The sequence below is a fragment of the Drosophila persimilis genome, unplaced genomic scaffold (assembly GCF_003286085.1).
Source record: "Drosophila persimilis strain 14011-0111.01,24,50 unplaced genomic scaffold, DperRS2 tig00000520-arrow-pilon, whole genome shotgun sequence".
In the NCBI taxonomy this organism is placed as follows: Eukaryota; Metazoa; Arthropoda; class Insecta; order Diptera; family Drosophilidae; genus Drosophila; species Drosophila persimilis.
Genome location: NW_020825317.1, coordinates 2,915,949 through 2,931,777, shown reverse-complemented (window position 1 = coordinate 2,931,777; position 15,829 = coordinate 2,915,949). Strand labels below are relative to the sequence as shown.

General features: G+C 44.0%; 1 protein-coding gene across 1 annotated transcript in view; it reads right to left on the bottom strand.

Annotated features, from left to right (window-relative positions):
• LOC6602603 (high affinity cGMP-specific 3',5'-cyclic phosphodiesterase 9A) overlaps nt 1-15,829 on the bottom strand; it is a 152,562-nt gene that overhangs the window by 40,916 nt on the left and 95,817 nt on the right. Inside the window, exon 3 of the mRNA XM_026990237.1 lies at nt 8,155-10,883. Coding sequence (XP_026846038.1) covers nt 8,155-10,114 — 1,960 coding nt within the window. The 5' untranslated portion in view covers nt 10,115-10,883. The remainder of the gene's footprint in view (nt 1-8,154; nt 10,884-15,829) is intronic.

Sequence of the window (15,829 nt, the reverse complement as noted above, 5' to 3'; positions counted from 1 at the left end):
AAATAAAATTGTGGGCGTATGAGCCATGAGAAATATGGCAGGTGAAATGAGGCGGTGGAGGTGGAAAAAGGATCCCAATGACACAGCACTCTGTCGTTGAGAGGCAAGGATACTCGTACGCAGGAGAGGTTGAGACATGTATACATAAAATAAATACTCACTTTACGCATATTATGGCAAAAAATATTAAAAATAACTGATGTTTTGGGAGGATTTTCGGACTCGAATACACCTCCGAGTATACTCACGCCGATCGATTTCTGGCAGATGGTACTCAAAGATTACTCAAAGTAGGGCCCCTCATCAGGTAATACCACATTCTATCCTATCAAATTATCAAACCTCCTGATTGCTGAAAAACTATATTAACTTTCTTACGTTAATATACATAGTATTTTCTAAGACATACTGTATAATTCGTTTTTTAAAGATTAAAAGAAAATGGAATAAAAGACAAAAGAAAGGAAAACCTAGGATTTTTGAAATCTATAATATGTAATTAAAGCAAATGTTGAATCTGAAACTACCAACTGAAATAAGAATTTTCAGTTAAAAACCTTCTCGAAAAACTGAAGCTGAATTCAAAACCGCTATTCAAACTGTTATTAAAACACACATTTCGACTTAATTCGCTGTTGTGGTGACCTGACTCTGAGACAGTGAAAAAGTTTTAATTGCACTTTAAATATGAAACGGCATACCAATCTACTGAGAATCTCACATCCACACCAGCTTAATCATTTGGATGGAAAGTGATGACCGTAGTCAGGGAAAACCAACTAGCCTTTCCGTGTGTTTTTATTTGGGTTGGCATTTAGTTGCTAAATGATAGAGCAAACACGAGTACGGAGTCGGGATCGAAGAAGGCAAATTTAAAGCGTTAAAGTTATCGTCAGGCATAACAGGCGAAAGTTCCTGTTACACAAAGGAACAGACAGGAGCATTAATGCCTGGTTGTGTAGGTGCAAGATTCTTGTTCATGTTTCTGAGAAATTCTATCTGAAAATTGGCATAATTGTGCATCTGCTAGGCAGTGTCCTTGTGTTTTGCAGTGGCAATTATTGCCACAACATTTCCCTTGAAATGTGTATTCTTTCTCTCTTGCCTCACCTGAAAATTATGGTCCTCATCTTCCTTGCTCAACTCTCTCGCTGGATATCTGCTTAACCTTTGCCCCATGCCTTTCCCTCTCTTTTTCTTTAGCTTTTCGTTCGAAGCAATGCCAGTTTGAAATTTTTTTAAAAGTGATTCGACTTAAATTCGAACCATACTCGTATCTTTCTCCTTGTCTTTCTGACTTTATCTGCCTAACTTCTCTCTGAAGTTTTATCTGCGTTCTCTTTTGGCCTTTTTCCCTGCCAAAGTGTGTCTTTCTTATTCTCTTTTCTCAAAGGATACTTTGTTGCTGTGGCAAGTTTAGAGATTCAAGCGCAGAACTCTTGATTTTCCCAATGTAAGTGAGTAGGCGTATGTGTGCTCTAGTTTTTTCTGTCCTTTTTTCCTTTTTCTGGTTTCTTGTGGCTGCTTTAGTTGCTTTTTGACGCACCCGCCGAAATTCCCACGCTTGCCCTCTTAAGTATGCAACACTTTATTGCTCATTAAAACGATAGCTTATACAAGGCACACAAAACACACACAAACATAATCACACTTGTGAGTGTATATGATCATATGTGCCTCTGTATGCATATGTATTTATTTGACATGCTCGCCTTTAAGTAGGTCAAGGAAACAGAAATCGGAGCAGACCAATCCTCAGATCCCAGGACCCCAGAGCCCACTCCTGACAGCGCCTCCGCGATTCGGCTTCATCTTTTCACATTTTACAGCGATACAATTTTGACTTAATACTAAAGCAGTTACATATTTTCTTTAAGTGGATGGACATTAAATTTACATAGTACAAAATTATGTACAGAAACACAGAGAAACAGGGAGTTCATTCATTGGTTTTTCTTATAGTATCGTTTTGTGTCAATAATTTAGATCTAAATACGACATGGTATAATAGAAAAAGTTGTAGTCTTTTATTATTTTTAGTGAAATTTCAAATTAACCTTAAAATTGATATTCATATTTAAATGTAACTAAAATATAGAATTTCAGTAAAATTGCATTTATTGAAATTTATTGAATTTTAATCTTCGTGATCCTAAAATCAGATAAACGACTTGTATAACTTACTGCCATCTAATCGACTTTCAATTGCATTTTGGAACTAAATTAGATTTGAACAAATTCTTAGAACAAATTGATAAATGATTGATGGCATTTAAAAAGTCAGGATTTTCTAGTCGTAGTGGGGAGTGGAGTGAGTACGAGGAGAGGGTTCGGTGGTTGCTTCGATTATGATATTTGCTGTCATCATCTGCTTGATTGCCCCCACACCTCGCTGCGGCATTAGCAAGCTTGTTACTTCCAATAATCTCATCCGACTTGTCTGTCAATCTGTCAGCGTTGCCATTTCACACTCCCGCACAGCGGAGAGACAGACCAAAGTGATGGTGAACAAGGAGAGACAGACGTATAGAACGACAGAGAGGAAAATGGCTATAGAAAAATAAGAGGTTAGAAGAGCAGCAAGCTAATGCGCTTAGCAGACAAGTCAGGAGCTGTTCTCCAGGAGTGGAGGGAACATCATGTCTGTGTTCTAGGAAAGTCAATGAATCGTGTAAGTTGTTGAATGATACCTTCTTCTGCTTCCCCCTCCCAACTAACAGCACACACAAATAATGCAACAACTTTGCAGTGGCTGTCGAAAAAACAAACTTTGCTTTTTATTCGCCTTGTTCGCTGCTTTTTCTGGTCGTCTGGTTTCGCTTCCTGTTCCGGTGCTTTCCATTCGAGTTTAGACAAGTTGTTCGCTTGTCTGCTGCCTAAAGAGCGAGCGATGCGCAGTGCGTCTCCCTCACTGTTTCGCCTCGTTCTCACCATTCCCTGTGGCACTCTTGTCAGCCAACATAGCCGTGTTGCAAGTGTAGCCAGAACTTGCTTTTCAGCCAGGAGACGCTTCTACGCTTCTGTGCCAGAGATGAACAGACAATATCGTTTGCAGCGTCTTGCCGATATAATAACTTTTTAAAAGTACATATACATATGTCACAAGAAATATATGTTTTAATATCATTAATTGGACAAAAAGATAAATATGAAATACATACTATCAGCTACACATCAGAATATCGTATTAAATATCTTAATAGAGAATAGAATAGGGCGGTTACCACACACAAGTATGTTGGAATGTAAATAATAAATATATGTGTATCGCATTAAATATTTTTAAATATGCTCAACTGTAAGTGAATAGGATGCCACCTCTTAGTTTAGCTGATTAAAAGTCTACTCAAAGGGGTTGGCTTCTTAATGGGGTCGTTTGCATGAGGAAAAGTGGGGCATACTGCAGGCGTATGAGGTATACTTCATAGTACATCAAATCTGCTATACTCTCACCATCCCATTGGATTCATCTTAAAAGTGTAGCCTCCTTTTGAGGTCGTTTGCATAGCCAGAAGAGTGGCTCGCAGGAGGCAGGAGGATGAGCGAAAAGTAGATATCATATAATTTTAGTTATATCGGTGCTGCTTATTTCCATCTTCATCTTGACAACGTTTTAATAAAATTCCCTCCTTGTCGAGTATTTTTGAAGGGTAGTGGGTTGCGGGTTGGCTGCGCTACGAGTATCTGTCAGATACAAGAAACTCATCGGGATTCATGATGCTGATGCTCCCGCTCCTGCGGCTGCTGGTGCTCTTGCTTCATTTTGGCCACATGCTGTGTGCACACTTTGACACGAAGTGCACTAACTGCAACCACCATAGCCGACCTCTCCTGCTGCGCCTCATCGCCACTTCACTCCCAGTACTCTTTACCACTCTCCTCTCTTTCATCACCAATCCTCTCTCTCTCTCTTTAAGACACCTCCTTCTCCTTGTCCCTGTTTCTTTTTAGAGTTACATGACATGGCATGATCCGTGTGCCGCTGCCCCACTTCACCCCACTCTGCCCCAAAAAGTTGTCTTCTTGCATGCACTTTATTTGCCAATAAACGTGCGTCTCACCACCGCCCGATACCTTGCCACACCTCTCTTTTTTTCTCTCTGTCATGCCATGACATACTCCACTCCCCGCTCGACCACAAGCGTAATATTGTAATTAATGACTTAAGAAATAACAACAACAGAAGGAAAGGATGAAAAAAGTTTCAGGGCGCCACAAAATTTGTTTTGCTGTAGCACAAAAATTTCAATTAGGATTCAGACCACTTCTTATTATCATAAAGAGAGGGCAACGTGCAACGTGCAAAGTGCAGCATGGAGCACATACAGCAAACGCTGAAACGCTGGAATGCAGCAATGAAATGAAGAAAAATTTAAATTGAAGTGAAATGAAATATACTCAAATTCTTTCATTGTCTCTTTCCGGATTCCAAACTCTTGAGACATTCTATCCACTGAGAATAGTTGATAAATATTTGTTTCCCTCAAAGGACTCTCGAAAGAGACAAAGAGGGAGATGTGGAGATGAAGCTATTTCTCTGATGAAAATTAAGAACTTTTCGCCAACATGTCTGTTTTCCAGAAAAGTGCACTACAGTGGTCGAGAAGTGCGCATCATCCGTCTTGGATTCGATTTTATCTGCACACCCTTAAACCGGCACGAAGATGCTGCTACTCCTTTCATAACCATGGAAGAAGAGACAGCGTCAGGGATGGGACAGGGCTCTTTTCCTTGGCCTGTGGTTCGTTTTGATTTACCAAACACTTTATCACTTAATGTTCGTTTGTGGCAGCTTACTTTTTATACCTCTCCTCCTCTACTATATACTGATCAAGATATATATATATACTGTGAACAAATACTCGCAGAACACATCACTCACTGTCCAGACATTGTCTTTCGCTCTTGGCTCTTTTGCGGCTGGGCCAACTCTTGTTAAGTGAAACAATTGAATTGTTAACTGAACAATAAAGTATTTTATTATTATTAGATTTTTGCTGGATCCAGCACTTGCTCTTTCTCATGCTTCTGCCAATCTTTCCTCTGTATACTTACCAAGCTATTCCTATCCCATGGCCATTCCCATTTGCCTTTTGTCACATCTTTCTCGCGTCCCTTCCATCGTTTATCTCGAGCCTAAGTGTCTTTCGACTCTGATACGGCTGATATGGTCGGGCTTTTTTTGGCGGCTGTCTCGAGTAGATTTCCAAACATATTTTTTGACTCTTGTTATATGTCATTTCTATTATGTTTTCTTATTGCTTATTATGTTCCTTATTCTCTTGCCTGCTGCCTGGGTGGCCTTCTATTCCTGGTTTGCTCCCTTTTGTTCGTCGTGGCTTTTCTGTTGCCGTGGCTATTGCTCTTCCACTGTATAGCCAAAGCCATTTAGGTTTCTGAATTTATGACCATTTTGCGTTCTGTGGCTATTTTTCAAATGGTTTGGCAATTTATGTTTTCTGGGCTTTGACACACGCGCAGCCCGCTCCCCACGTCAACCCTCTCTTACTCTCATCGACTTTCCACTGTCTCCGACTTCGAGTCGGTATTTTTGATTTACGAGCACGAGAGAGAAAGAAAACCCTGAAAGTTACCCAAGCAACAAGCTTAAGTCCAATTGAAAGCCTTAAGAAAATGGCCACAAAAAATCTAAATCAAGGAACATTTCGCCCCTTCCAAAAGTGATACATAGTGTTGTAGCCGGATCAAGAGTTGTTTCACCCGAAGGAAAAATGTCAAAAATAAAATCTTGCAACATGTCTAGTAATCCATTGAAATAGTTCAAAGATTTCTACCATTTCTCGTGCCCAGTCGACTTCCTTAATCTCGCAAAGTGTTGGGTAGCGCCCAAAAGAGCTTAATCGTGCGTTAACTTCCAACAGGAGATTTTGTATCAAATTCATCGAATATGCCACATGGAACGCGGAAATTAGCAGACCCAGATGATGGCCTGGATAAAGACCACTCACAAGAGCAATCAGTCGAGGCACGTAATCAGCTCGGAGGATTAGAGGAAATCTGTTGAGCGATGGAAACGATGATAGAGGAGAGTTCAGTGGAGTGGAGTGGAGTGCAGCTGCAGGAATCCTAGTAAGAACGAGGGGGAACGTTGTGAGTTGCTCCTGGGACCGCAACTCTAAATTTATACCCGATACATAGTCAGTATGGCGCTCCTCCGCCAGACGAGACAGACAGAAAATCAGTCAAAACGAATCGTCGAGCGCTGCTTTGTTCCTCTTGGTTTTAATATTGATCCAGATTCGGCAATCTGGTAGATATGGTCATTCTCTATGATTGTCATTTTTTTCGGATACACATCAACTTGCACCACAAATCTAATATACCCCCATACTCATTTTTAGTATCGGGTATAAAAATGTATGAAACGATATCAACAGGCAACTGGCATCCCGAATGCTGGATAGCTGGGAACACATTGTTGGCGAGCAAAAATTTAATTGAAATGCTTGAAATGCGACAGTGTGGAAAAATGCCAAAAAAAAGTCACATAGAGGCAGCACCTGCTCACAGGAGAGTATGCTAAGCGAGCTGCAAGGACAAGACACCAGGAAAAAGTAAGAGGAAAGGGGTAGCGAAAGCGAACAGAGAGAAATAAAAAATGTGAGAGAAGGGGAAAGAAAGATGGTCAAAAAGGGAAACGTATCCGAGCGCCTGGCGTCGATATAAAGACAACTTTTTAATGCCATTCAACAAAGTTGTGATCGCTCTTGTAGCTGTCTGTCCCTGACAGGACACACGGTACACATAAAGGGCGTACTGCCGTAAAAGGCCAAAAGAGTCGAAGCAATCGAGACACCCCCGACCTGCAACCAAAGACTAGAGCTGAGTGAACCAGAAAGTCAAAAATAAAAAACTTTCGATGAGCTGGAGAAAATGCGTGGCCTGGTCCTTGCTGTCCTCGTTGCTTTTATTATATTTGCGGCACGTCCTTAAAGACTTTATCGTCCAAATAGAAACCTAGTCAGAAGGACAGTCAGGACTGTAGGACAGTCAGACAGAAAGACAGAAGACAGTCAGAAGTAGTTCTTGAGTATCTCCATCCCTGTGAATCGTTTGCCATTTTGTTTGCGAATTTATTTTACTTACGAATACTCACTTTTATTTATCGTAATCCTGACTTCTGATATTCCTGTGCAGGAATTAAGAGAGTCAGAGGGGAAAACTAATCAAATTCTAATCTCGGTGCGTCCTCTGAATGCCTTCATATGATATTCATTTGGTTTTTACAGAATTTATGTTGGCTAGACTGGGAGACCAGGGAGCTGTGTGTGCATTAATACCGGAATTGAATAAAATATTTCCCACCCATGGAGTGCCAACAGTCACGCTTTTCCGCTTTCAGAAACAGAGCAACAAGCAACCGTTCAACAGAAACAGAAAATGTGGCATTTTGTACTGAATTCTGAAATGATTTTTCCATTTCATTGTAGTTACTTTCGAATCATCCATTCATGCACCCATTGCTGTTGATCATGCCTCATTTGAGGCGATTACACACAACAACAAGCACAGAGCAAAAGCAACAAAAGGGTACATCCACGGCGTCGGTACTCCGTGGCACTCTGGGGCGCTCCGTGGACCATCAATTATCCTTCAGATGAGATGAGATGAGATGAGAATGATGGCCTTTCCCCATTTCCTTTGATGCGATCCAACCAAATAATTTAATATTCTTACGTACATATGAAACCCGTATTATCCTCAAATTAAGTTAAAATTGCCATCAGTCGAACCGGATTGTTTCACTCGATTGGAATTAAGCCAAATCAATCGATTGATTATTTTTGAACTTTGCAGGTAATTGATATTAAAATGGATTAGTGAGATTCGCTATCCAATGGATTGGATTGGCTTGATTTCATTTGATTTGATTGCTTTCGTGTGTCACCCGATTTGATTTGATTCGCTGCGCAAAGCCATTAGCGAGCTGCTTTTCTATAAGAGCAGGTACGAGTAAGAGTTGTGATGGTTTTAAAATGAAACAAAATCCGGGAGTCAAAGCTGTCAGGATCAGGGAAAATGTATTGTAGAAGACTCTCAAGAAATTTTGCCAGAAAACTTTCAAGCATAACGATGTCAGATCTATTGTTACTTAAGAATTCAAGAGAAAATGAATGTTGTTTTGCTACTCACATAACCAATTCATGCGCTCAGTGTACTCGACCTTGCGCTTGAGATCCTTGACCAGGGCGCGGAAATCGTCATCGTTGAAGTGACATTGAATGATCGTGTTGTTCAGTTGAAGGATGCTGTACTCGTTGTTGCCGTTGCCATTGTTTGAGGCTGCCGCTGCGGCAATGGTGGCCATGGCGTCCTGGGCTCCGTTCAGGGTATTCGACTCGATGTTTGTTGCACTGGAACGCATTTGGTTGGTGACGCCTACGCCCACTCCAACACCGACACCGATGCCCATGCCCATGCCGGTGCCACCGCCGTCCACATTGCTGCAGGACTTACTCAGAATGATGGTGGCTCGATTGGCGATCGAGTTTGCCGCGAGCAGGTGCTCCCCGGCTGCGCCGCAGCTGCCGCGGTGGAAGGGCAGCTTCCCCGTCGCCGTGGCGCAGTTATTGTTCTTCAGCGTAATGCAGTGCAGTTGATTCGACAACGCCGCTTGAGCCGCCTGTACCGCTGAGCAATCGCTGGCGCGGCGCCGCCGGGGATTCTCGCTGTCGTCGGGCAGGCTGGTGGGCTGCAAGTAGGAGGCGGTGCTTGTGGCAGCCCCTGGCACCTGGCTGGTAGAGCTGCCGGGCAGTTGCTGCTGCTGCTGATTGTCCGGGCTGGTGACTGGCATGTTCGACATGGATGTGGACATGGTGAGGGCCAGGCCGGTGGTGGTGGTGGTGTTGTTGTTGTTGTTGTTATTATTATTGTTGTAAATGTTATTGCAGTTGTTGTTGGTGGTGTCCGGGGAGTTGCAGACGCGCTGGTGCCGAATGACGGTCAGCTTGCAGCGGTGCTGGTCCTGGTCCTCGTAGAACTGGATAAGTAGCTCCTCCAGCAGGTTGATCGGAGTACTGGTAGAGGCGAACGACTGCGAGGCGGAGGCCGAAATGGACACGGAACCGGAAACGGTGGCGGCCGCTCCGCTTAACGTCGAGCTGCTCGAGGACTTGCGACGTACAGTCGTGGTCGTGGTGGTTGTTGTGGTTGTGGTTGCTGTGGCTGCTGCTCCTGATGCTCCTGCTGGTATGGTGGCTGCTTCTGTGTCGTCCGGCTGCTCCAACGGATCCTCGTTGGGTGACTCCTCTTCGGGCTCCTCCTCCTCCTCCAGGTCGCTGCTGCGACTGCGACTCCGGCTGTGACTGTGACTGCTGGCCGCCTCGATGCTACTGCTGCTGCTGTTACCTGGAAGCGGTGCTGCCTGGACTGCTGCTCCAACTGCCACTGCGGCAGCTGCCAAAAGAACGGCGCGCTCCCGCTCCTTGCCCGGATCGAAGATCGAGTGCTTTAGCAGGATATCCTGCAGCTGGCGGCGTTGGCGACGAGCGCTGTACGGATTGACCAGGTGGAAGTCGCCGTAGAATTTTGACAGGCCTCGGACCCGAGATGCTATATAGCCGATCTTGCGCAGCAGCCGCACATCGGCGCCTAGCGTGGTGGCTGACTGTTGCTGGTGCGAGTGTGGATGCTGGAGTTGCTGCTGGTTGCCACGTTGCAGCACGGCATTACCCTTGCCGCTGCCACTGCTGGTGCTGCAGTTGCCCGAAGATCCCTGAGCTGTCTGGCAATCGATCTCAATGTACTCGCACTCCTCGCTCTCACTCTCCGCCAAGCTGCTGTCGTCGATGTCGCTGGTTGCAACTGTTGATGTTGCGGCTGTTGCTGCCGTTGCCGTCGATGTGGCTATAACAGTTGTGGTTGTGGATGTCGCTGTAGCCGTTGCCGTGGTGGCAGCCGCAGTGATCTCGGTCTCGGTTATGGTTGTGGTTATAATTGTGAGTGTCTCGAGGGTTTCCTCGTCGCTGCTGCTGGTTCCTGTTGCTGTTGCAGCCCCTGCTGTTGCAGCGCCTGGTGCTGCTGCAGCTGCTGCTGTTGCACTGGTGCTGCCACGTCGACTGCTACTGCTGCTGCAGCCGCTGTCTTGGTACATTTATAGGCAACCCTCACGAACCCTTTTCTTTTGTGACTCTTGCGTTTGGCGCGCGGTTCGCTCGCGCTTACTCCCACTTCTCGCGGCCCCGTCCGCTGCTTTAATTGCTATTATTTTTTCTGATATTTAACCGTATTTGTATTTGATTTGGTGTTTGCTGCTACTGCTGCTGCCGCTGCATAAATTAATTTTGAGCGGGCAGTAAGGATATCTCTCCTTCTATTTTCCTTTGCTCTTTTCCGTTTGCTATATTTTTACAAGGCTGGCGCCATTTTATGGCCGTTTCTTTTGTTACTTGCAATTTGTTTTTGATGTTTTTTATGCTACGGCAGCAAAATTATGTAAATTCTCGCTTGCCGTCTCCGTCTTAAATCGCGTATACGCAACTCCGCCGCTCAAATCAATTCAGTGGAAAAGTTGCCGCCACACGCATTTTTGGGCATTTCAACCTCTAACACCACCCACTCTCCACGCTCTTCACTCTCCCCTCTTCACTCGCGTGTCTTTAGTGCTTTTTCTTGCTATTTTCCACCAGCTTGTTGCTTGTGTTTTACATTTTATTGTATTTTAATTTGCATTATTCAACTGTTTGTCTGCTTCGCCAGTTATATGCTTCTCCTCCCCTTCCAGATGACTCCCAGATGACACCCTTTCCCTCTGGTCTACCGTCTTCCCTCACTGGTCGGTGGGGCGTTTTGCGTGGTTGGGGTTGTGGTGTGGCTTCACTTCCGTTTCCGTTTGGCAACGATTCCGTTTGACGCTAACAAATCTAGAAAAAGAGGTAAATGGGAATTATTTATAAGATTTTGAGGGTATGGAAAGGCTAGTCATATGATTCCTAATAATTATGTAGTACCCACACACTAAAGATAGTAAAGTGAAAGATAATGTGTGTATCACTCAGAAGAAAGCGTTTCCGACCCAAAAAGTGTATATATTCTTTATATTCGTGCAGTGTGCACCCTCTGGCGGAGGAAGGCCATACTGATTGAATATCAGGTATAAATTTAGAGTTGTGGCCCTAGCTGCGACTCACAACGTTGCCGCTCGTTTTAATAAAGGCTTTTCTAAAATATTGGGTCTTGATAAAAAAAGATACAACCGGCTTTCCATTAAAATTTTTTTCACTTTTTTGGCAAATATGGCATTAAAAAAATTACATATACATTTATTGGACCGTTATCCTTGTAATTTATGCAGATCGTGTAGTTTTTGCACCTCATAGGTGGTGGAATATAAGTTAGAATTTCTGCCATTTCGTATCTAATCTTTAAATGGTTAGGTCCGATTAGGGTCGAACTTTAAAAGGCAAATGAAAAAAGTTCAGTTTGAAAACCTTATTTCGATTTTATAGTCTGTGAGATCTAAGAACTCAACCAGACGTATTATGTATGTGGGCATGGGGTATGATTTTTCTTCTTCCGCTTCATTCGCTGCCGAAGACTCCCATTTGTTTACCCTCTAATATTATATGAAATTAGTAAAAGGAAATGGGAGGAATGGGTTACTGGTAGAGAAAATAGGAGTGACAAGATATGCACATGATATACAAGAAACAAAATGGATTAATATATAAATATAGAGACCAAGATCGAGTGACAGATACGGATACATACATTAACCGAGGCAGAAACAGATACAGCCTGTAACCATAATGTAAATATTTTATGAAATATTTTTCCTGCATGGTGGGTCGACGGATCTACAGTGGGTCTACGGATATTCTTGACGCAATGGTTGCTCTGTGCCTCCGCTGCCGTGTGGTGTAACAATCGATTGAAATGTGCAGTAAATGTGTGTCCCCGTAAATGTGAGCGTGGGAGCGGCTTTGGGGGGCGTGGGTCTTGCTGGTGATTGTTGGTTCTTGGTTACCATCTACCACGGTACGAGTACGACTATATGGCATACCCAGACACCGACACAGAAACAGAACCGCTGGACACTCTACAATCCCAATAAGCAGACGTGCGCCGACCGCAGAGACAAAGGCGTTGTCCCACTGGTGGTTGGACTTGTGGCGGTGCTAGGGGTGTCGGGTGTGGGGTGCTGCTGAGGGTTGGGAAATTGCACAAAGCTGTGGCATGTGGCAGGCGGTCATCAGCAGAAGCAGAAGCAGAAGCACCAGAGCCGGTAGTGGGAGCGGCAGCGGCAAGAACTGTCGACGATGTTGACAATGACAGCAAATGTCAAACAGTGCTAGACACCCGCCCTCACGCTGCTAGTGTATGTATTCCCACAATTTTCCTGGACCCTGCTGGACCTCGTTTAAGTGCACTGTACCTCTCTCCCTCTTTCTGTTCATCTGTCAATCAGTTTATCTGTCTCCTTTGTTTTCCTGGCCGCAACTCGTGTGCAACTTCCACAATGGTGCACAGAGACAAAAGACTGCAACATACCGGTGGCTGTGGCTGTGGCAGTGTCAGTGCCAATGGAAGCAGCTCCTTCGAACCTCTTTACAGGGGTCGGTGGAAGCTTTCTTCAGCCATCGAGCAAGATGACTGGCCACAACAGCTACCCAGAACTGAGCGTCAGTAAGTGGGGGGGGGGGGGGGTGTGTGGGGTGGGGGGGGGGCTGCCTGACTTCGCAAATTTTTAAAGTCATGTAAGTAAAGGGTAAGCAAGCTTCACTTGAATTTTGAATATAACGCATTAAGCAGCAAATCGCATTCTAGAGCATCTCTACAATTGAACATATTTTTTATTTTATTTTATTTTTATTTTTTTTTTATTATTCTATTACCCTGTCCTTATAAATTTTTAATTTTGATTTCAATTCTTCATCAGTTAGTTTTATCCTGTGCTGCACATTCATTTCCAGGCTAATTCAAGGATTATACAAACACAGAGCTTGCAGGGGGAATCCTTGTCGAGTTCCCATTTCCATTACCACTTGAAAATTCCGAGCGCATTGCGAACAGCTATCGTGGCGTATCCATGCGTGCGTTCCTGGTATTTGGACGATTCAGGACAGGACTGGATGGGAGAATGGGTGGAGAGATGTGGGATGTGGAGTACAGCAGATGGGACAGAGTCAATGATGGTGCAGCCACCATTAGCAGATGTGCTGCGGCAAAAAGTCGAAACAGTTCGGAAAGATTTCAACTTTGTTGCATATAATTATGGGGCAATTTGATTATGGGCTCATAAACAAACAAGGGTACGGACAGAGACCCACACACACCCATATATTCATACATCTGTACCCAAGTCAAACACAGATATATACACACATACACACTCTCGCACATATAGGAGTGTCAATATGAAGCCGCAGGTGGCGCAATTGCCACCGCTGTCATGGCTGACAAAACGCTAACGCAAACAGAAACCACAACGAAGGCGGCAAAACGCGGCCTTGTTCCCAAAAACCCTCACCATCCCAAACCCACACCACCCACTACCCCCGTACCCACAGCAATACCAAGAAAGCCTCAGCCTGAATGTTGGCCAACTGTTGAATGGCGGCAACAAATTTTTCGGTTGTCGGCCATTTTGCTGCTGTTTTTGTTCTTTGAATTTTATTTATTTACCGCGAACTCAAGCCAAAATGAAATGTTTTTAATAAGCTTCGGGTTAGCCCCCAAAATCACCAAAGCTCTCAAATTTACCCACTTTGCCAGTTTTGTGACCTTTTGCCACCACAGGAAACAAAAGGGAAACAGGGAAAGTGGGTGTTTGGGTGATTGGCTGCGAGCTGCTGCCCGCAGACTGTGGCATGTCGTGAAACAATATTTAAGAGAAGACTTTTATTCATTTATTTAATTTAAAATATCATACAAAAAGAACATATAGCTCATATATGTATTGGTATCTTTAATGGGAGCTTAAATTGTCTTAAGGCAGCAGTAGATTTTTGGGATTCCTCTAGTTCAGAGTTCTGGTGCATAATAGGTTTCCGAGAATACAAAAACTTCTTATATCAAAGATGAGAAAAGTGTTCTTAATATTTATCCCACTCTACTGCCTTGAAACTCCATTAAATTAAATTTTTTAGCAGAGAATATTACACATTATCTTCTTTCGCAGTTCTCACAAAATGCATCGATTAAGGCAGACACTAACCCTTGTTTGGGCCAAAAACCAAACTAGAAAAAGGCGATATAGCGAGAGAAAGGGTAAGTGATGCAAATCGTTCAATACGAGTCTTCCATGGGCGTTGAACTTTGCCTGGAGGCCGTCGAAAGCGAACAGAATCAAATTGCAGCTCCCGCCGACAAATTGGGAGCATATGGCGAATGCCAAGGGGCCTTTGTCGGAACACCATCAGCGTGTCCCTGGCCGTGTCCTAAGAGTACTTGTGTCCAGTTCGTGTCCTGTCCTGCAGGTGCTTTAAATGCATAAAAATGTGCAGTCTAATTTCCGCCAGCACAACAGCAAAAGGGATGAAAAAAGGTCAACATTTCGACTCTGATACACCCCGGTACTTGGGGCGTAGCTGAGTAGCTCATGGCAACATGTTTTGAAAATGGGTAGATAATTTCTGAGTGTCATATCAATTCTGTAAACCGTAGTGTGGGGAAATATTCGAAACATGAAGGATCTGCATGAGCATCGGTTTTGGCGTTTTACCAGTTAGATACACTTGCTCGAAATGTTTTATAGTTTATCGAATACAATATCTTGCATTCTACGAGTGTGTAGACTGGTCTCTAGCTTTTATAGTCTCTGAGATCTAGACGCTCATCGGAACGGACAGACAGTTCTGGCCAAATCGACTTGAGTATTGATGCTGATCAAGAATATATATATTTAATGGGGTCGGAAACGCTTCCTTCTATGTGTTACACACATCCACTTTCACCACAAGTCTAATATACCCCTATACCATTTTTGAGTATCGGGTATAAAAATGGCGGAACGAGAGGAAAGCAACAGCAGCGACACACATTTTGCGGTTGATATGAATATCGATTCAAAGCGTTAACTGTGCCAGCTTGCCCGGCCTCGGCCCCTTTTCTGATCCCTGCTCCAGCTCCCTCTCCCTCTCCGTCTATAGCTATAGCTATTGCTTCGGGTCCGGCCCCACAAACACCCCCTGAAACCTGCCCATCCAGTCACCGCCTGGGAGGGGTATATATACTGGTATGTAAACTAGAACTTTGTATAAATTTATGTGCACAACAATGTTTATGTTGTTGAATAAACGAGCAGTTTTGCATGCGGGGCTACCAACAAGAATCGAGAATCCAGAGCCGTTTGCTGCCTCTGCCTCTCTCTCACTCTTTGTGTGTACATATGTGCTAGTGAGTGTGTATGTGCAGCTGTAATGGCAGGATGCAACATGAAAATGGCGTGTGGCTGGCAACGTTTTATTTTCTCTCACTCTGCCTCTCACTCTGCCTCTCCCTCTGCCAATGGCTCCTACACCGGCTCCAACTCTGACTCTCTGCCTCTGCGTCTGACTCTATTTCCCCTTAATTCCTTAAGCTGCATGTGTTGCATGTATTTCAATGTGTGTGTGTGCATGTTGCATTTGCTTAAAATAGGAAATACGACATGCAAGAGTATGCGTAAAGGGAATAGAGGCAAAGTGTCTGCTGCCAAGCTCAGAAAATATTCAATTTGAGCACGGAAATCGCCTAACAGCCCTAAATAATGGACAATGACTGCTCTCCTCTCTCTTCCTCTCCATCTGTTTTTGGCGTGGCCAAGGCACACTCTTTATATGGGATCCTAGGACCAAAACCTAATTAAACATTCGCAACACACTTATCA